This window comes from Candoia aspera, chromosome 14, assembly GCF_035149785.1.
Source record: "Candoia aspera isolate rCanAsp1 chromosome 14, rCanAsp1.hap2, whole genome shotgun sequence".
NCBI lineage: Eukaryota > Metazoa > Chordata > Lepidosauria > Squamata > Boidae > Candoia > Candoia aspera.
Window position 1 is genome coordinate 4,225,538 of NC_086166.1, and position 20,694 is coordinate 4,246,231.

The window sequence follows — 20,694 nt, forward strand, 5'->3', positions numbered from 1 at the left end:
GATTTAAAGAGGTAAGGTAAAGATCATCTCAAGTCACATTGAAGTTCTGGTGAATACATGGACAGACCATATATTTTTCTTTGGCAAACGCATAGAAGTAGTTTCCTATTGCTGTTGTCTTCTCTCCTCATTTAGCCTACAGTCCTGGAGATCCCATCCAAACACAAACCAGATCTGACCTTGCTTAGCTTTCTATAATCAACCACAGTCAGCTGGATACTGCTACCTACTCGGGATGGATCTTGACCTCTCCACCCATCACTTCTCAAATGCAACCATCATGGTACTTCTTGGGTTACCTCTTGTCCACCATGGGGAGACCTTGAGAGTAACCATATTATAGGTTTGCCCCAGTGCGATTTCCTCTAGACACCCATGAGCTGAGGAACAAAACTGCAGAAATAAAAGCCACCCCCCAACTCAATAATGTCAGAACAGGTCTTTCCCTATTGCTCCATGAGGTCTACCCCGAAGGAACAGGATGCCTTGAAAATTGTCCAACAAACATGGACCTTTCTGACCAGACAATTCTGCACAGGTAGCCTTCAGAGCAAGTTCCCAAGCCTGGAAGGAAGCAAAGCAGAAGCCCCTCTCGCCTGCAGTCCCCACCCAACTGTCCACGCGTCCTTCTGTGGGGACGGGCTACAGCCGTAACCCAATGGCGCATAGGAGGTGCCGGGCTGGGTTCTAGGGAAACCGTTCGCATCCCAGATGGTACGGACACAAGGGCCCCAACCCAACTTTCAGAAGAGTGGCAGGTGGGCCTTGCCAGAGCTGCCCTCCTCTGCTTCAAGGCCTGCCTTCCCACATGGGGTGCATTTTGCCCTGTGTCCTTGCACCAGTTGCACCAGAATGACAGCCGGCGTCCAACTTCCAAACTCAGATCCAGTTCCATCTAAACAAAACCCCAAGCTCTGATTGACCGACAGGAGCGTCTTCCAGCACATCCGAGGTGGCCGCGAAGCAGCCTTCAGCGCCAGCCAAGTATCCTAGTAGGTGCTAATCCTTTTAAATCGGCTTTAAAGGGCTTCCAGGCCGCCTTGGGCACAGACCTTGGCAACCCCCCCCCCCACTTTTCCTTGAGGGCTCGGCACTTGGGTTGATCTCCCCGGTACCCCTCCTTCCCCCTCCACCCACCAGCCACTCGCTTCCCTTTGTGACTTCACTTTGGGGGACCCCGCAGTCTGCCCCCCGCCCCATTCCCCGGGATTTCGCTCCCCAAAGGTCTTCCGCTCCGGTTCCGTCTGCCCCAATTCGTGGCCGCTCTCCTTCCCGGCGCTCCGGCCCCTTCGGAGGGCGAAGCGGAGCGCTCCCAATCGTTCTGCAACCGTTCGGGGTGCCAATTGGAGGAGGGGGGCGGGGGGAGGGCTAGGACCGGCCTATCAATGCGTCCTATCTGTGGCTCTCCCTCCCCCCCCTTCCCCCGAATCCGATTCCAGGGAAACCGACCCCAGCCTCCCACTTTGAACGGGGAGGGGGCGCGCCTCCGCTTCCCTCCCTCCCCCCCGATCCGGATTGGCAAAGTGCGGCAACTTCCCACTCACCTTCTCCGCCGGGGTCTCCGCCACCGCCCGGCGGGCATCGTCCCCGTTCGGCGCCGTGGCGGCTCCGGGCGAGCCAGCGAAGCCGAGCCGAATTAAGCCAAGCCGAGCCTCGGCTCGTTCTCGGCACGTCCCGGCAGCGGAGCGGAGGAGCGCCGCCTGGCGACCGCCGCGCTCCAGGACGCGCCCCAGCCACGCGTTGGTGGTGCGGACGGTTGTTGCGGGCGGTGCGCGGCGGCCGTGGGCGCGTTGGCCCCCCGGAGGCGCCAGCCCGCCTTCCCGGGCTGTCGCCTCCTTCCGCCCCTTCCCCGGGCTGGCTTTCTCTCCCGGAGCCCAACGAGGCACGAGTTGCACGAGCGAGGGTCCCGTTCAGACGTGCGCCGGGAGTACCGCAGCTCTACAAGCGGCCGGCGATGAAGCCGGTGGCCCGAAGGCTGGTGATTTGGGGGAGCGTCGGTGGACCCCAAAGGCGTTGTTGCACGTCGGTAAGTGCGCTTCCCCTTTCTGGCTTCCTCCTCCTCCTCCTCCCCTTTTAATGTTGACAGCCAACTTTTTTCGCTTGGACCCACAGGCGCTTTTGACTTCCTACTCAGCTGCTTTAGGGGAAACCGACCAGCTGGGTTAATTCGTATTAACGCAGATTTAATTAACCGGGTTGGTATGTTTTTAGACGCAGACCGCAACACTTTCCAGTTTCCTAATTTTTTCCATATCTCTGTAAAGGCCTTTTTCTTCATCTTTCCCCTGAATTGGTTTCCTTCCTGTCTGGACCCTTCCTGGAGATATTTGAATGGTCCCGTCCAACTTTTCTCCAAGGTGGTGGGAACTTGGATCTTTCCTATGTATGGATTAGACAGCAGTGGAGATTTCCTTACTTGATCTCATGTTTGGGTGCTGTTGAAAGGGAATTGAAATTTCTAAGGCGGAGCTGTGTTTGGGCAGCTGGAAAAGCAGAAATTTAGACCAATCTCTAGCAAGTAACTATAAAATACCCATGGCATTTGGTGTGTCATCCTTCTGGCATGCCTTAACTGTTTCACCCTGGTGATGTCACTTCGCTCTGCTTATAAATGTCACATCACCCTTAAAGCTGACTCTGAAGCGATCTTCCCTTCTAATAACCTTTGTGTGACCTATTTGCTTAGAAATTCTGTGCTGCTGCTTATTAACCCACCTCTAGGCGAGTTGCAACGTACAATTTTTTTAAAAAATCAATAAAAACACTGGAAGGCACATCAGATGCAGATGCTTTTAGCACAAAAACGTAAGCCATCACATTAAAAAGGTAAAGAAGCTTTTTTAAAGATCTGTTAAATCATGTCCAATTCTCGGAGACCACCTGGACAAGTCCCTGCGGTTTTCTTGGCAAGGTTTTTTGGAATTTGTTTGCCATTGCTTGCTTCCTAGGGCTGGGGGGGAGTGACTGGCCCAAGGTTTCCCAGCTGGCTTCGTGCCTAAGGCGAGATTAGAACTCATAGTCTGCTGGTTTCTAGCCTGATGCCTTAACCACGAAGCATATCAGATACAGAAGCTTTTAGCATAAAAAAAGAAGCCATCACATTTAGAAGGGTAGAGAAATATACTGTATGGTTAAACTCTTGAGGAAACCTATTCAAGATTCATCCACAATGAGAGTTAAACACATCAACTGCAGTAGAAGATTTTTATACAACATGGGTCCTTCTGTGGAGACAGAGAATGAACTGTTATAAAAATCATAGTAAAGGTAAAGGTTTCCCTTGACATGAAGTCCAGTCGCGTCCGACTCTAAGGGGCGGTGCTCATCTCCATTTCAAAGCCAAAGAGCCAGCGTTTGTCCATAGACACTTCCTCTGTGGTCATGTGGCCGGCATGACTAAATGGAACGCTGTTACCTGCCCACCGAAGCGGTGCCTATTAATCAACTCACATTTGCATGTTTTCGAACTGCTAGGTTGGCAGGAGCTGGGACTAGCCACGGGAGCTCACCCTGTCAAGTGGATTCGAACCACCGACCTTCCGATTGGCAAGCCCAGCAGCTCAGCTGTTTAACCCACAGCACCACCGCGTCCCTTTATAAAAATCATAGAGGCTACTATTTTCCAATTGTTGTTAATTCCTTATGATATTATAACATGTCAGTTTAAAAAAAAAACAAAATCCAGGTCTTTATAGTAAAGACATCTTGTTAACACAGTATACATCCCTAACTAAAATACATTAAATCGGTAGTAGAAATTTAATTTGCCGTACAGTTAAAATGTAAGTTCTGTATGTAGAGAAACCCAAATTTTGAATATGGAACAAGAATGGTTAGGGTCCAACAATGGTTTCCAGTTAGAATTGAATTCTACATGAGATTTATGAGAATTAATTGTTAGTGGTCCATGACTTATAAAACTGAGTATCATCAACATGCTGATGATGGCCTCCCTTTTATAAAATTTCCCAAGAGAACTCTTACTCCCCATTCTCAGTAACAATAAATACAAACACAAAGAAGTTATTTTTTTATTCTTTAAATCTTATTCCACAAGAAACCATCTTCACTACTGTGATTTTATTACAACTGGCATTAAATAATACTGCGCTGAATATAAAATACTTATTTTAAACAAGAGACAAATGGTTTAAAATACAGGACTTCTTTTTCAAAAAAATCATTCAGAAGGTTTAACCCGCTGACATTCATCTAAAGTTACAAAGTCATGAAAAGTTAGTACAAAACACTAGGACAATCAGTATAACCCATCCTTTCCTCTGATTATAGAGTACAAAATGGTCACAAAACCGAAAGCATATAAGAAATAGCCAAAAACAGATATTTCAAGAAATCCACGTTTGTTTGGATGAAGGGTTGATAAAGGAATTCTCAGCAAGGGAGAGTACCTGGCTAGCCTCTTTGAAGCCTGGAAGCTAAGCAGGGTCAGGCCTGGTTAATATTTGGATGGGAGACCACTAGAGAATCCCAGTGCTGTAGGCTAGAGTAGAAATTTGAAAACCCATCCTGGAAGAAGGCAGTGCAGACAGCTTCCATATTGCTGTCAGGAAAACTACAGGAAGCCACCAGAAGTGAACTAGACGTGATGGAGAGTCCCCTTTGCCTTTCATGAATGGGAAAGCCATACATTAGGGACCCAGTTTTTAACTGGCTGTTAATCTCCTTGGGAGGAAGACTTAAATCATAACTGCCAGTGATTCAGGGGTGAATACTAACTCTTATGTAGCCAGTTACACCCAGCAGGCTCACCAGAGGTACGAACAGCCTTCAAGAACCCTTAAGTCTATGACAATACAAAAGGTCTAGTCCAGTGTTTCTCAACCTTGGCAACTTTAAGATATGTGGACTTCAGCTCCCAGAATTCCCCAGCCAGCATGCCTGACTGGGGAATTCTGGGAGTTGGAGTCCACATATCTTAAAGTTGCCAAGGTTGAGAAACACTAGCCCAGTCTATCCTTGAAGCATCATGAGGTAGTCATAATTGTGGGGTGGGTCATGCCCTGGACTGTTGCAGAACATTGGGACAGTTGACCATTTTTGCCTTTTCCCAGCAAGTAAACATTGACAGAGAGACCAAGAGCGAAATTCAGAGCCTGCTCAGTGCTTACACTGCCAGTTGGGATTTGTGAGGAATTTTTACACATAGGGAATGTGAAAAAGAGAATAGAAAGCAACATGGTCTCTTCTACCATCTCATCCTGAAGGAACCCTTCTACCGTCTCACCGTAACTCTTCAGCGTGACATGCTCAGAGGTCTTCAGAATTGGTTTGATGACCCCATTTTTAATGCATCCTGATCTCTTACAGTCTTACCTTCTATTTCATCATCAAGAGAATGTTTGCATCAGTTGCAAGGAGGTGGTTTAAAAACACCTCTCAGCCGCACGCATGACCAGGAATGCAATCAGTTGAACATGGATTTGGCCAAATGTGAAACATGGCTGAAATTTCAGTGCTATCTGCTTAGGATGAGGAATAGAAGAGAAGGTAAGAACTTGTTGGCATCACTACGAAAGAGTCTTTTTATAGCAAAAATCACTTCTGGACACCATTGCTTCAAATCCATGACGCAGATGTTTGCGTGGCTTGATTCAAAGTGCATTGCAGTTCAGTGACCAGCACTAAAGTGCATTGGAGTGCATTTTCATTTATTTCTCTGCAGGGAACAGTCTAACCCAAGGAACGGCAACAGAACCAAAGGAAGGTTAGATGTTGGAACTCTGTCTGGCCTGCTCCATGGTTAACCTGGCTTTGCCAATGGCTGGTGAAACTAATGACAAGCACTGATGCTTTTGGAAGCTAAGAAACCAACGTTCCTTGGTTTAAATTGTTTTTACATATAATTTCGTTTGTTTTGTACAAAATAAGCTCTGCTTTGGGGTCTTTCGGAGAAACGGCAGCCAAGGTCCAGGAACTTCTTCACAGTCCAGAATCTCAGGCAGTCTCCTGCTCTTACCTTTGGTCGCATTCTTCTTTTTGCTGGAAATCCTGGGAATTACGCCTGGACTTTTTTTTACACGCAAAGCAAGTACTGTATCTCTGAGCTGAAATTCCCCCTAGAGTTTTGCATTGCCAGCCTGAAGAGTACGAAGGGAAGAGTTTGGCAGGAGAGAGGGGACTGAAATAAAAATGAAGGTCCCACTCTCACAGAGGCAATCGATTTGCATCTGCTTGGGTGGGATTTTTTGGGACCAGCACTGTCGTGTCTTAATTCTCGCTTGTCATCCTCCATGGCAAAGCTGAAAAACGTATCTATCAGCTCATCCTCTGCTTGCATCACGTGTCAGGAAGCTGTAGAAACCAACCAAGGACTATTTCACAGTCTAGGTATTATTCATCCCTAAATCTTCAGATCTAATCCAGATGCTATTTGTCGTAAGCAGCAATGGAACACCGTCGTCGTTCCTTCAAAATGCTTGGACGTTGCCCAAGGACACCACCGTGGGGTTCCTGCAAAAGTCCATGAGATCCAGACAGCGTCCGTTTTAGCAATCTCTAAAGGCTCTTTGACGGTACCATCTGTGACCTCACAGAAGCTAAACCAATGGCAGATAGCAAGACCATGACCGTTGTCCTTCCACAATCTGTTTGCAATTGCTTAGAGAGGAACAGATAACTGTGTCATGAGAGGTAGAGTAGAAGGCCAGCAGATCACTTCTCTTGTGGTAGGAGGGAGAATGGGAACACAACCCTTGAACAGATGGACCCTCTGTTAGCTAATATTACAATGTCTCTCCTACTAACCTCTTGCATCATTTCTTGCTTCTCAGTTGAGTTCTTGGGCTCTTGAGACTTACCAGATGTTTCCAACTTTTTTGGAAAAGTGGTTGTTTCCCAACTTTCCTTTTCGCTAAGACCCATTAACTGTCCATGGTGTAACAAAACCTTCATCGAAAAACAATAAGCATGGTCACAGTTCTTCTGCACCTTCAGGGTTTTGGTCCTTGGCAAGACTGGGGAAGGAGTCCATTCTAAAAACCACTACCATCTCCCCTTGGAAGTCCTGAAGAACATGGAAGAGCAAGATCAACCTTTCAGAAGAGACAAAAAGAGGGAAGGGAGGATCTCCTTTCCCTGATCCCTTCATCTTTGTATCCTGAAGGCAACTGTCTATCTGGAGATTTTAGACTCCACAGCATCTGGCCGATAGAGGTACCGCCAAATAGCATAATAATGAGTACCAGCTCCAAAAGCTACAAAGAGGTGCCAGATGGCGTGGGCAAAGGGGATGCGTCCATCGCTTTTGAAGAAGATTGTACCCAAGCAGTAGAAAATGCCACCAGCCACCAGCTCCACCAGACCTTCAGTGTTGGGCTGCAATAACCAGGATAAGCAGAGGAGGGAGTCAGTGGGTTGGTAGAAGACGCCCCAATATCCATGAAAATCAGGTAGCTTCTGATTCTTCCAGGAGGGAGACACTTCTATGGACATTGTCCCACTCTGCACTTCCATTGGGTCACTTACCATGGAGAGAATGACCACAGCAGGGAAAAAGCCCATTACCAGGTAACAAAGGAGTTCCACCAGCTTGTACCTGGGAAAAGAAAAGCCAAGCCAAGTTTGAGAAGCCCTGATGTAGTTTGCATCTCAAGCTAAGCCATGATCTGCTTAACCAACTGCTGAATTAATCCCAGTTGTCTGGGCTCACATCCCTCAGGAAGCCATAACCCATAGTTTCTAAACCACAGGGGTTGGGAGTCACAAGACACACTGCCCCATAAGCCAACCCTCCCTCAGTGCAATCAACACGTGCAGCTATGTAGGGGGATCTCTTCGTCTGTCTGAGCAACTTGGGGCCATGAGTTGTGGGGCAAGCCTTCGTTCCCTCTGTTCATGATTTTCAAATTACATTTTTATCTTTTGTCAATAACCAAAGCATGATAAAGGATGAAAAACAAACAAAAAGGAACTGTCCCTGTGATATATTATATTCCGCAAGAGGGCGGTATATACCAATAAAAGATATAGCTCCATTCCAAGCAGAATGATCGGTTTCTGCCAAGGGTCCCACACTCACCGCTCATGGAAAAAGAAGACGTAGACAGTCCCAACCGAGGCCATGATCCAGATGATCCAGCGCATGTGGGATGCCCAGGGACCCAACTCCCGCAGGTTGAGCCTGGGAGCACAATGGGGACATTGAGTCACGGAGAGAAACAGCAGCTAGAAATGCATGCAGGCAACCAAGATGACTTAAAAACATCAATTAAGTGATTGTACAAATGAGATCAGTCACATCAGTGGTGCCATACAGGTAGTCCTCGCTTAACAACCACAATTGGGACTGGAATTTCGGTTGCTAAGTGAAATGGTAATTAAATGAATCTGATCCAATTTTGTGACCTTTTCACATTTATGACAGTCTTTGCAGTGGCCATTAAGTGAATCATTGCAGGTGTTAAGCGAACCAGGTGGTCATTAAGTGAATCATGCAGTTTCCCATTGATTTTGCCTGCCAGAAGCCAGCTGGGAAGGTTGAAAATGGCGGTCATAAATGCAAACCGGTTGCCAAGCACCCAAACTGTGTTCGTGTGACTTTGGGGACACTGCGATGGTTGTAAGTGTGAGGACCGGCTGTAAATCCTTTTTTCCAGCAGCGTCTTAAGTCCAAAATGTCACTAAACGGATGGTTGTTAAGCAAGGACTGCCTGTTTTGGATTTAACAGGCACTTCTTCCCCCGCACTGTGAGCCTGTTAGATCCAAATTTTACTGTACACAAGTCTTGTCACCATCCTGTGGTTTTAGATTGTTTCACCTGCTGCTTGAAATACTACAAAAACATGGAAAAGCTAGCTTCACCCCAGGTCCTTCTCACTCACACAGACACTCACACAAAGAGAGCCACTGGGGTGAACGACAGCAGTCTGACAATTGCCCTGCTGAAAAGTGGAGGGCCATGCACAGTTTGATGGGACTCACCAAGGAGCGTAGGAAGCTGCAATGAAGAAATAAATTACCATTCTGTCGAACATGTGTAGGCAGTGTTCTACAGTCCTGCAAAATATGTATGGGGAGAAAGCCTGGGTTTGTTCAGTTTCATTTTCTTTTGTGGAATGGCAAGGTTTGTGGGGATGGGGGAGTTCATTCGTTTTGCCCCTGAAACTTTGCACCTCCACCCTGGCAAAGCAATTCCAACATGCACAAGGAAGATGGCCGTGGCCCACAAGACCTTGCCGGAGGGTTGTGTTAGCCAGGCTGGGCCTGGCTGGAGTTTCCTGCTCTTTTCTTGGACTTTGGGAAGGGGAGATGTGTTGTTTGGTTGACCTCTGAATCTCAAAAGACTAAGCAGGACCAGCGCTGGTTAGAACTGGACAGGAGAGCCCTTCTTCTCTTGGTGCTCAAAGGCTTGGTGGTCCACCAATGAATCCCAAAGAATGCCACGGAGAAGAGCTTGCTTCCTCTTGGCAGGAAAACTCCATGGACGTGTCCTTGGAGTCACCAGGAGTCAAGCTCAGCTTGGGAGACGTTTGCCTGGAGACTATTTTAGGGCACGCTATATTGCTGGTATGTTTCCTGCCTCAAAGGTTCTGGAAGGTAGATATGCTGCCAATTCCAATATAAGGGTTCTTACGGGACCAAGTGGTGCTGGGATCTCAAGTTGCCCACCCCAAGGTTATAAATCCCTGGGCTCCGTGACAGAGAAGATATGACAATAGGGAGACTCAGTCCTTGGCAGGTGGAAAAAAATCCCTGGATGAAACCCCAAAGAACTTAGGCCAAGTAGCATAGAGCATCATTAAACCAACACCATCAGATGACGCTGCAAACAGATCTAGATCATCAGGAGAAGACAGCTGAGGTTTATCTATTGGCTGCCCTCTGGCGGCTATCTAGACTTCTGCAGCCCAACTCTGGCAGCTCTAATCAAACCAGATGGGCCGAGCATCGGATGTGGCTTCCTCTGACAATCAGCTTTCCTTGCTGCCACCCTCATTTAAGGAGAATTACCTTAAGTGCCGTTTCTTCCAAGAGATTGTGTGAAAAGTGGTGGACACGATGAAGAGTCCTGATAAGCCAAAGCCATAGATCCATGCGGAAATTGTCTTCCACTGATTGTCGGACAGGATGTGGAGAACTGAACTACCTAGGATGCTTGGAACAATCCAGAACTAGAAGAGAGAAGGAAAGGAGAATGTTCTGTGACCAGGTTGGAGAAGAAAGACATCATGGATTGCCAGGTCCCACTTGGGCACTGAGGACCACCTGACCCCTTGTTTCATCCCGCCAGAATGCTCCCTGGAGGACACATGTGTAACTCACCGCGTGGGTGGCACAGTTGGCTGCATGTTCGTACTCCGTTGGTTGGTACCTTCGGTTGGGTGGGACCCTCTGATTCATAAACCTTGAACGAGAGACAGAAGCAGGAAGAGTCCGTCAACTCACTACGATCTGCAACTGAAGAGACCTGCCAGAGCTGTTAGGCGATGCTTTGATCACAATGCACGTGTTAAAAATTAAGTTAATAACCTCATTTTGCAGTGATGCTACAGCTACACGCACACCCTCCCACAGTTATCCTTAGTCTTCAAGCCATGCCCGGGACGATGGGAAACTTCACCTAGAGATGGTTTGAAGCAGCAGAAACAACTATTAATAATGCCAGGCTGTGAAGAAAGGTTTTTCCTGGACCGTAATGAAATTGATTTTGGGGGGAAGGCTGTTCATCCAGGAAGTGATTTGCCAGCTGCCGTTATGAATTGCTGGTTTCTTTAATAAAAAATAAGTTTATTAATTAATCTGCATGTCCTGCTGGGATAGCTAAATTATGCAGCCCTTAAGGCTCTCGGTTCCACAGCCAAAATGCCGTCTAGGTGCCTGTAAGCCATGCTGGCTGGGGAATTCTGGGAGTTGAAGTCCACCCATCTTAAAGTTGTCAAGGTTAGGAAACATTGCTGTAAGCTCCCGTATCTTGCCTTTCTTCCTCCTGATCTCTCTCGTGCATTATTGGAATGGAGATGGTAAATTGTGTAAGGAAGGTGCAGGTTTTACTATTGTTTTTTCCCTCATATAAATTTTATTACGAGTTTTAAAAAGAAGATAAAAAACTAACAAAAACTAATGCAAAAGAAGAGAAGAAAGGAAAAGAGAGGAAAAAGAAAAGACCAAGGGCAAAAAGAAAAGATAAAGAAGAAATGGAAGGAAGAAGCTTCCGATTTTCTTTGCAGCAAATACAGGTGTGATTACAAAATTATCTCTTACTCCATGGTTACAAAAGAAAAGCTCTCTTTTGATTATCCAGTTTTTTTCTAATCATCAAAACCACAAATCGTTAAGTTCTTTTTTTTTCCCTGTTTCATGCAAAAAGTCTATAAAGAGTTTCCAGTCAGCAATAAATGTAAATTTTACTGTTGCTGTGAGTGGAGAGTCGGGCGGCATACAAGTTTAATTTTTTATTATTATTATTATTATTAAGCAGTATACAGAGACAGAAGCAGGGAGAGTCCATCAACTCACTACGATCTGCAACTGAAGGGCTCTGCCAGAGCTGTTTGATGATGCTTTGATCACAATGCACGTGTTAAAAATTAAGTTAATAACCTCATTTTGCAGTGACTCAGTGATGCTATACAGATATACAGCAATATATACCACCAGATATTTCCCTCCAGGTGTTATATCTCAACACATTCTTCCCCAGCTTGATGACATCCCAATGCCTAGGACGGTCTCCACCACCCTCATTCTGGGAAATTAGCTTCAAGGCTTCTGGCATGCTTCTCTCCTGGAATAAGACGTTTTTTTTCATTTGGTTTAACATGCATGGTTTTTTTTGGTTTGTTTTTGTTTTCGAAAGGATGGATGGATTAGTCCCTTGGAGCGTCTTGTAAATTTCACAGGCCTAGAAACTTTCCCAGGGAATTCTTGCCCCAGCTGAAGCGAAGGCAGAAAGAGTCGATGAATTTACGCCCCAGTGAAACTAAAAGTCTATTTATTAAAGCATCAGCCTCCGGCTTCTCCTCCCCGCATCTCGATCCCAGTTAACAAAGAGACTTTGGGCTGGCGGGCTTCCCTCTCGGCCTTGAGGTTGGATTTGCACATTTCGATTCACCAGCTGCAAGTCTCTTGCAGACAAGGGAGCATTATTCCCCAGGACGGGTTGCCAAGCAACCACCCAGCCCTCTCCTCAATTCCAGGGCCTTCTCGCCTCTTTGGGGTGGCGGGGTGGGGCAGGGGTCCCTACTGCATGTCCTGCATTCAAAGCTGCAGGGTGACGTCACAGTTGCCAGAGAAACACATGGGAACCATTTCAGTTTAATAACTAAGGGGAAGGTAGGTGAGTCCGGTCTGATCGTGGACAGAACCGGATTCATGTCACCTTGAGCCACCAAATAGCAATGAAAAAAACAGAGGCATGTCCTCCTCCTGCTTTCAGCCCCCTCCCCACCATCTTGAGGCCACATCCCAGGACAGCGAACAATGGCTGAGTTTACCCATCATGCTAAGCCATGTTGCCTTTAACTGTGGGGTCTGGACTGAGCTTGGTGAGCAAGGTGCACACCACACACCGAACGAGAAACCAGGATTTATAAACCACAGTGGTTGAGTTCATGTGATAGGCTCAGCCCATGCCAGCAAATGACAACATGGAACAACACTCTAACTTGGCTGCAGGAGTTGAAATCCAACATTTCTCCAACGGAAGAGGCTGGGATGTGTCTCTCTCATATGCATCTTCCCCTTCAGGAGAACCAAACGTCTGAAGGATGCTTACAGGAGCAAAATGCATCAGATCATTTCTGAACCAAGCAGCCCCATTCCTAGTTAGACTAGGGTCTCTTCCAATTCTAGGTTGCTAGGATTCTAAGATGCTAAGATGCTAAAATTCTAGGATGTATGTGCACCTCCCAAAGCCAAAACAACAAATGAAGCATTTTCACACTGCAGAAAGAACCCCCCTCCCCACTTACATTAGCCCGAGCATCACAATTACATCAAGCTGGGCAACGTCTTCCTGGCATTTGCATGCCATTTCTGGGCTTCTCACAACCCTGTTGGGTGCTGGTCTTTTCCTGGGGCCATGTCTCAGGGCCAGGGAGAAATTGCAAGACAACAGCCTTTTGGTTTCTACTTTCTGGACCCCCAGACAAAGCGCCGTTTGTCTTAGGAAGTGAAAGGGAAGTCTGAAGCCTGTCACTCACTTTCTCTTCCTTTGCCTGCCCTTTGTTAGCTCTGATTCAGAAAGAAAGGCCTTCTGCTGAATGCCAGCCTGGCCAGTGGGTTGGCTTTTCCTTCTGAACATTGAAATTCATCAGGGAACATATGGTCCCTTGGCAAGGCACCCAAACTCTGCATCAGAAGCCTGCTTACATTGACAAGATCCCGGGAATTAAGAAAAAGCTTCTGTGTAGATATCTGCCTGAGACCTTGAGCATTTCACGCCAAGCTCCAACCATGATTTGAAACCATTCTTTGTCAGCTAAGCCCCAGGACATGCTCAGCCAAGACCCCCATAGTGGTTTAGGGTGACATGTGAACCCAGTTCCAAAGTAGCTAAGCAGAAGAGAGTACCACTGATTCTCTTCCAAATGTTTCCAAACCATAGGTCCCGGCATCTTTCCACCTGATGGAAGTTGTCCCCCAAGGTATCTGGAGGACATTAAATTACCTGTTCTGGGTAGAAATGTTGTTGGGTTTCTTTAACGGCCTAGCCTGAGATTCAGGTAGAACTAACAGTAGTTCAGGTATTGCAGGGTGGTGATCAAGGGTGTTGAACTAGGCCTGGGGACACTCAGGTTCAAATCTACCTTGGGTACAACCTCACAGTTGTTGTGGGCCTTAGATGCTGCAGGTAATAAGGGATTCCAGAAGAAGAAAGGATCAGCAGGGGATTGGAGTAGCTATAAACCTAATCAGCCAATCAACCCAGCAATGGGAGGTACAGGATGTCCACATCCCAACTTCTGTCATGAGAAGGAGTTGTCAGGGACACACAGTTGGATGAAGAACAGGCTGAAGTTCAGGCTGCAAAAGGAAAGGACAACATCTGCAACTAAGGAGGAGACCACATCCCAACCTTCTCTGAGCATCAGGTGTAACCAGGGGTGTGCCACCTCTTTCATTCTAGGGGTCCTTGATCTTGGAGAAGGCCTGCTTAGGGATCCCTGTGCAGAAAGCAGGTGGGGCCAGGCTGGAGAAGACAATGGCCTCCAACTGAATTTGGTTTAAACTACTCCAAACCAAATCAAACCCAGCCAGGGAGCTACATCTCTGCTCTTGGATAATGTCTCCCTCCTGCCACATGAAAAATGGCAATTATAATTAAAAATTATAATTAAAAATGACTACCCCATTTGGAAAGGCTTTGGTGTGGGCATCTAAGGGTTTTGAAGGTACAGACCAACCGGAGAAACGTATTTTCAAATCACAAAGCTAGGGAGAAGGAGATAATCCAGGTTGCCTACCTTTCTGTTTCTTCCATCACTCCATCCTACTTGATAGAGTGGACCATTATCCACAATGTGGACCACAATCCACAATGCTTATACTATGATTAGTTGCTTATTCTTTAAATTGGCTGCAAGGCCCTTCCTTGTGTTGTTTTGCTTTCTGGTTAATCCATCTTTTGCTTTGAGGAAATACCTTTTTCTTATTGCATTTATCTGCCATTGATAAATACAAGCTCCCTTCCCAGAGGCTGGATTTCTTCATCCTCTCAACTTGTCACTTCTCTGGGTTCTTGTTCCCCATTCCAGAATAGGATTTCAATCCTCTTATCCTGTACAGATCAGCAGCCGACTTCTGGATAGCCACGATCCAGCTAACAAGTCTCACGAAACCAGAGTGATGCTATAGGCTTAAATCCAGCCCAGGAGATACCCCCCTCCTTCTTCCTCTTTTTTTAAAAACTTAATTTTTATTACAAGCTTGTACATAGCTAAAAGACAAATACAAAAACATTTAAAGAAAAGAAAGAAAAAGAGAAAAGAAAAAGTGCAGAAAAGAATACAATTAAAGAAGGGGGGAAAAGGTAGTTAGAGAAGTGACTTCCACCTTTCTTCTCATTATCCCTCCTCCCTTCTCATTATCACTCCTCCCTCCTTAACATTACAATAATCCCTCCATCCCCTTATTCCATCTTTTCTCAATTGTCAAATCCAGAAATCACCATTTCACTTCTTTCCATTTTCAGCAAAATGTCCATAGAAGGTTTCCAAAAAGGACTTATTATTTTGTCCCTGACCAAACAGGTCAATTTTGCCATCTCTGCTAATTCTGCCATCTTCACAGTCCATTCCTCCGTTGTCCCGCCACCTTCTTTCTCAAAAAGGATATTCAGAACCCAAGGAAATACAGAAAAGGAAAACTCAAAGGATTATTGGACTGTGGCAATTCCCCTTTGAGGAAAGGTAATGTTTTCTGGGTATAGGGAAAAATCTGCATTTGGGAAAGAGACAGGATAGTCCTACATGGGAAAAATGAAGAATGGAAGCAGAGGGCTTTCCTCCTCTTGACATTAGAGTGAAGGTAGGGTGGGTCATCTAGGAAAGAACGGTGGGAGATCTGGATGGAGTGGAGAGAAGCACTTCATTGCCTCCCTTGTGCTTAACCTGGGAAGCTCCCTCTCATAAGATAGAGGCTGACTTTGAAGAGCTTGGTGAGGAGACAAAGTCATGGAGAACAAGGCTGTTGATGAGGCACTGGTTCTGATGGCTGTAGATGGCTTCCCGTTTCAGAAAAAGTAGGTCTGTTGATAGCTGTTGCTGCTGGGAAGCCCAGCCAGGGAGTGCTGATCTTCAGGTCATGGCTGACCACGGTGGGATTAGAATGCTGGAGGAGATGAAACTTTGGCTTCATCTAGCTCAACCCTTCTGCTAACCTTGGGTGTCACCATCCACTACAATGGACTGCACTGGCCCTTTCTGAAGATCTTGCTTCCTCTAAGCATTGCATTTTCAATCAACATAGGAGGATGACTTTGCTACTGGAGGAATCCGAACTCTACCAGCTGACGGGACTTTGCCAAAATGCCCACATTGAGCTCTATGTGCGGTACCTTGCTTTTGAACAACCAGATCAGAAGATGTGGGTCCCAGCTCCCCCATGCCCATATGGAGCCCTGTCTTCTTGCAACTTTATGCTATGCAAATTCAGTCTTTTAGAGATAGATAACCAGATACAATAGAAGGTTTGGTCACCCAGCCTGCAGAAGATGTCCATCGGACACTGGTGAAGTATGGAGACACTTCCATGGAAGGCTGGCACGTGTTTTCCTTTAGGGCAGATTCTCAGCTGGAACAGAATGTAAATCTAAGGAGGTCCCAGGCTGGTAATCCAACACCTTCCAGTTGTTTTGGTCTGCAGTTTCCATAATCTGTTGTCCCCAGCCATGCTGGATAGGACTAATAGAAGCAAACAACCAGCCCAACTCAAGAAGCCAGGTGACCTGGTCATGAGATAGTTCTGACTCAGCCTAGCATATTTTATATTGCCCAGAGCCCTATCATCTCAGACTTTGAACACACTGAGCAAATGTCTGAAATATTGGTCATTCTGCTCTGCAACAAACGTGTCCTCAAAAACTGGGTCATCTGTTTGTGTTGAAAATCATGAGCAAAACTGTTGGGATTTCGGGGTGGTGGTGGGTAACAGAGGGGGCAGCCGAACAAAAAACAGTTGAGGCAATAGTTGTTTTGATGACCACCACTATTTTCTTGATCAGTGACGATAATAGCCAGCTATCCAAACAGAAGGAACAGCAAGGAATAAGCAGGGTTTAATCCGGGCTTTTTATGTATATAAAGATTCATTTTTAAAAAATTAGTACATGAGCATTCTGGAGAAGAGAGAGATACCCGTTGCATTTAGACAGAGGTAATCTTTACAGAGAGATGAGAAGGGCTGAAAATAAGCCAGAAAAATGGGTAAAAAACCCTCAAAATTTTCCTGGATCTTTCTAAGACTTGGGGGGGGGGGGGAATGCTGTTTTTTTTTCTCCCATTGCTTCTGGGTTTTTTCCCCCCAGTCTCCCCATCTTTATCTCAAAAGAAAATCTTCCTTGTTTAGAAGGAAAAGTCATTTTCTGTTTCACAAAAGGCCCTGATTCTTTTGCTCCATTTTTTTTTAAAGAGGGGGGTGGATTCCTGTCCCAACTTCAAAGTGCTCCGATCACTGTGTAGAGAACTTCAGTTCTTTTTCCCCATCTCTCTCACTCCCCTCTACTTTTGGTCCCCATGGAAACGCTTTGCAAATGACTTGCAGAGATTCAAAATCGGAACAGACGACGGGCAAGAAGGCAAGGTGGGCAAGAAGGCAACTGTATTGCAGGAAACTCAAACCACTCGCTTTTTTTTTTTAATTGGGCACCTCTTTAAAAGAGAATAGCTTAGTCCTCACAGTCGCTTCTTCGATACAGAATGATCAAGCGGCTAGTCCATTTGCAAATCCAAGAACCCCAAAGGATTTTTTTTTTTTTTTGAGACCCTCCCAAACACATTTTGTGCAGAGACGATGCAAGCAACAGAGCTGCCGGCCCTTTTGTGACCCACTTACCCCACCAAGTAATAGTGGCCAGAGAAGTGCAGTGTTCCCTTTCTAGGGTATTCGTGGGTTGGGCCACGGGTGTCTTGCAGGAAGAGGGTCAAAAAAGTCAAGATGGCAGACACAACCGTGTAGTCATGGCTGCCATCTTGACTTTGCTGACACACACATGCACAGTGTGTACGCTCTGCTTGCAAATGGCTACTCTCCCATCTTCTTAGCCAGAAAAGGCCCATCTTCATGGCAAGAGGAACCTGGAGACTGAAACATTCCCAATTCCTCTTTCTTGAAAGAGATTCCCCTCCCTTTTCGTGCTCACGGAGCAAATTTAATGCCAACCCTTTGAGGAATTGAGAACATCTCTTTCCCCTTGCAGGGAGCCTGTCAGGTAACCTGGCTACCTGCTTGTGGGGCAAAGGGGGTTGATCCCTGGGACTTGGACCTGGCAGCGAATCGAACCAGCTTTAGCAATTGGCCAAGTTCTGGGGGTCCCTTAAGCCACAGAATTGGGTGCTATGAAAAGGCAGCAGATGTAATTGATCATTACGGGGGGTTCTGATTCCTGAAGAGTTTGGGCAGGTTTCAACTTTATCGGCCAAATAATCTGGGCAGATTTACGACAATGAGTCTGACATCTTCGCAAAGCTTCCTCTGGAGCAAAGCATCCCTGAGAATTTAGATCCCACATTTCTGAGCTCACCAGGAGGACCTATGTAAGCAATCTTGGGTCAGATCCCCCAGACTTGGGGGCCCCAAAGGAGAAACAGAGTGATGGGAAGTCCCCAGAAGGAATGATCCAAGTCAGGAAAGACCATGAGCTGAAGCTGGAACATTTTGCCTGTTTAATCCTTAAGTTTAGGGTCTCTCCCCAAATGTCATTTCTGCCCATTGCTACCCCAATGTCCATTTCTGGCATCTGCAGCTCGCGCAGAACTCACTGAAAAAGTTTGCTTAAAAAAACCCCCTGCCTGCTCACAGATGTATAGGAGATCCTTTGCATTGATTCACCGACCATCTCTATCAATTCAAAGGTCACCAATCTTTAGGACTGTGGCATTTCACAATTGCAACTTGTTCCCCAGGCATGGAGGAAAGTGTTGGCGGAAAAAAAGAAGTCTGATGTCACACACATACACACCCCTCTCCAAACTGCAAATTTGGCTTTTGGTTTGTTGCATCTAAGTTTACAATTCCTGAGGCCCACATCGGATGGCGATCATTCCTGGAATTCTCTTCTCTGCTTTCAGGGGGCAAACGGGCAGGTCAGAAGGGAAGAGGAAAAGCTGGAAAAACACGGGCCAGGAAAAAATAGCAAGCCACTAATAGAAGCGACAACAATGCCTGGGTCTGGCATCCTCCAGATGCCTCAGCTTCAGTTCCTGAATTGTGGTTGGCAAAAAACACCTCCCAGAAGCTCCAATTTCACCTAACCAGGAAGGGATTATCAAAGCCATCATCTCTGCTCAGTTCTAACCTGCAACCGTCATCTGTCAGGTAAAGCTACATTTCCAATTCCTCTTTCTTGAAAGAGGTTCCCCTCCCCTCCAGGGAGGGCTAAGGATTTCATACATACTTTTAGTTTTACCGTTTAGGGCTGCCTGAAGAGGCATTTGGTGTAACTGGAAAGTGGAAAACAAAATATTTCATCCACTTGGCTGTTCTCCTACTAGTGAAGTAGGATCACCCCTGGTTAGTTTGGGATGGGAGACCACTAAGGAATCTTGGGATTCTAGGTTTGGCTGGGAAGTAAAAGAAAAAAAATAAAAATCCTAGGACACTATGAGCAAGCCTGTTCCATTCGATCCAAAAAAACTCAGTGAATTCCCTAGGAACCGAATGTCCCTCATGGTTAGAGTTTCCTTTTTTGAAGATGATCAGGGGAACTGGTCCATTCGAGAACCCTTTCACACACACACACAGTTGCCTTTCCCTTCGCTTCATCCTGTATGATGTTTCCCCTCTCTTGTTTTGTCCATTAAAGTTATAAATCCCATTAGGATTTATTCAAATGGGCCCATTTCCTTGATTGAAAAAGAAAGAAAGAAAGAAATCCTCTCGATCTAGGAGATTGGGTCCCTCAAAGGAAGCACTCTCGGGATGCCCCATTCTGATCCCACTCTCGCTGTACAGAGGCCCTGAGTTTAGCAGTGAAATCCGATGCCAGTTAAATCACAAATAGGGCCATTCAGACAAATGGGGGGGGGGTCTCCCCCCGCCTCTGCCTCTGCCTCCCACCCCCCCTGAACTTTTCTTACCTGGCATAGCGAGTCTTCTGAAAATCCAAGAGGCTGGAGATGAACATGGTGAGATTTCCATCAGGTGGTGGAGGCAGGGGGCAAAGCGGGGCTGGGGGGCTCCATCAGCTTCTTAGAGCCTCCCCCGGCGGCGTTCTGGAGGAAGGTGCCTCCCGCCACCCAGCGGGCCCTCCCGTAAGCCGCCCATTGCCCATCGCCGCCTCCAAGCCGCTGAACGAATGGGCTTCATGCCTCCGGTCCGGCTGGGGAAGACAGGGCACCCGCTGCCTGGGCGAAGGGGTGTTAACTGGCCTGCTGGGCGGAGGGTGGCATTCTGCCCCCACCCCAGAGAAGGAACGGGACTGGAGGGCTAAGGATGCAATAAAGGAAGCCCCTTGGCTCCCCCCCCAAATCCCTGTTGCATGGAGAGGAAGAGGAGGAGGAGGAGGAGGAGGAGGAAAGGGACTGGGAAGAGGCTGGGAGGGGGGGGGGCTGTGTCAGAGGCAGGGTATTGAACTCTGGTTCTTAAGGGAAGGGAGGAAGGCAAGCGAGAGTGCAAAGGAGGTGTGGAGGCTTGTGGGTGTGATGGAAGGGGGGGTGGGGAGACGCACCATCGCTAAGGGAAAGGTGGGGAGGAGGGGGAGCGAGAGAGAGACCAAAAGGGTTTGGGGGGGAGAGAGAAAATCTCCCAGCCCCTAAAGTAGTCCAAGAGACTTGTCCGAACGCCTGTTGAGTAAGCCAGCTTGGGCAAGCTAAAAATATCGCAAGCACACACTCCCGCACACTCCCACGGATCAAATAGCAGATTTCCGAATACAATGAAATCCACCGGGAAGTAAAGGGAAGGTGGTGGGGGGGGAGGGCAGGGGAAGTTCTTCACCTGCTCCCTTCCTTTCAGAAAGAACTTAATTCCCTTCCTCATGATACAGCTCGAGATGTGTCTGCTATGCTTCGGAGGAT

General features: G+C 46.9%; 2 protein-coding genes across 4 annotated transcripts in view; both read right to left on the reverse strand.

The window, feature by feature from the left end:
* Nucleotides 1-1,662, reverse strand: part of RADIL (Rap associating with DIL domain) — a 39,348-nt gene extending 37,686 nt beyond the window's left edge. The window contains exon 1 of the mRNA XM_063315024.1: nt 1,545-1,662. The gene's annotated coding sequence lies outside the window, so the exon portion shown is untranslated. The remainder of the gene's footprint in view (nt 1-1,544) is intronic.
* A 4,212-nt stretch (nt 1,663-5,874) lies between these two features.
* On the reverse strand, nt 5,875-20,103 carry MMD2 (monocyte to macrophage differentiation associated 2). Of its 3 annotated transcripts, none has more exons than XM_063314926.1 (7): nt 19,756-20,103; nt 10,283-10,364; nt 9,971-10,131; nt 8,942-9,016; nt 8,039-8,140; nt 7,486-7,555; nt 5,875-7,335 (listed from the first exon to the last, which is right to left on the reverse strand). In XM_063314926.1, exons 1-7 carry the CDS (start codon nt 19,800-19,802, stop codon nt 7,132-7,134), a joined length of 741 nt encoding a protein of 246 aa, XP_063170996.1. In that variant the 5' UTR covers nt 19,803-20,103; the 3' UTR covers nt 5,875-7,131. The 3 variants fall into 3 exon arrangements, with proteins under 3 accessions (XP_063170996.1, XP_063170997.1, XP_063170995.1); XM_063314927.1 differs by having other exon boundaries at nt 7,486-7,591; XM_063314925.1 differs by having other exon boundaries at nt 5,875-7,555.
* Between the last annotated feature and the right edge of the window lie 591 nt (nt 20,104-20,694).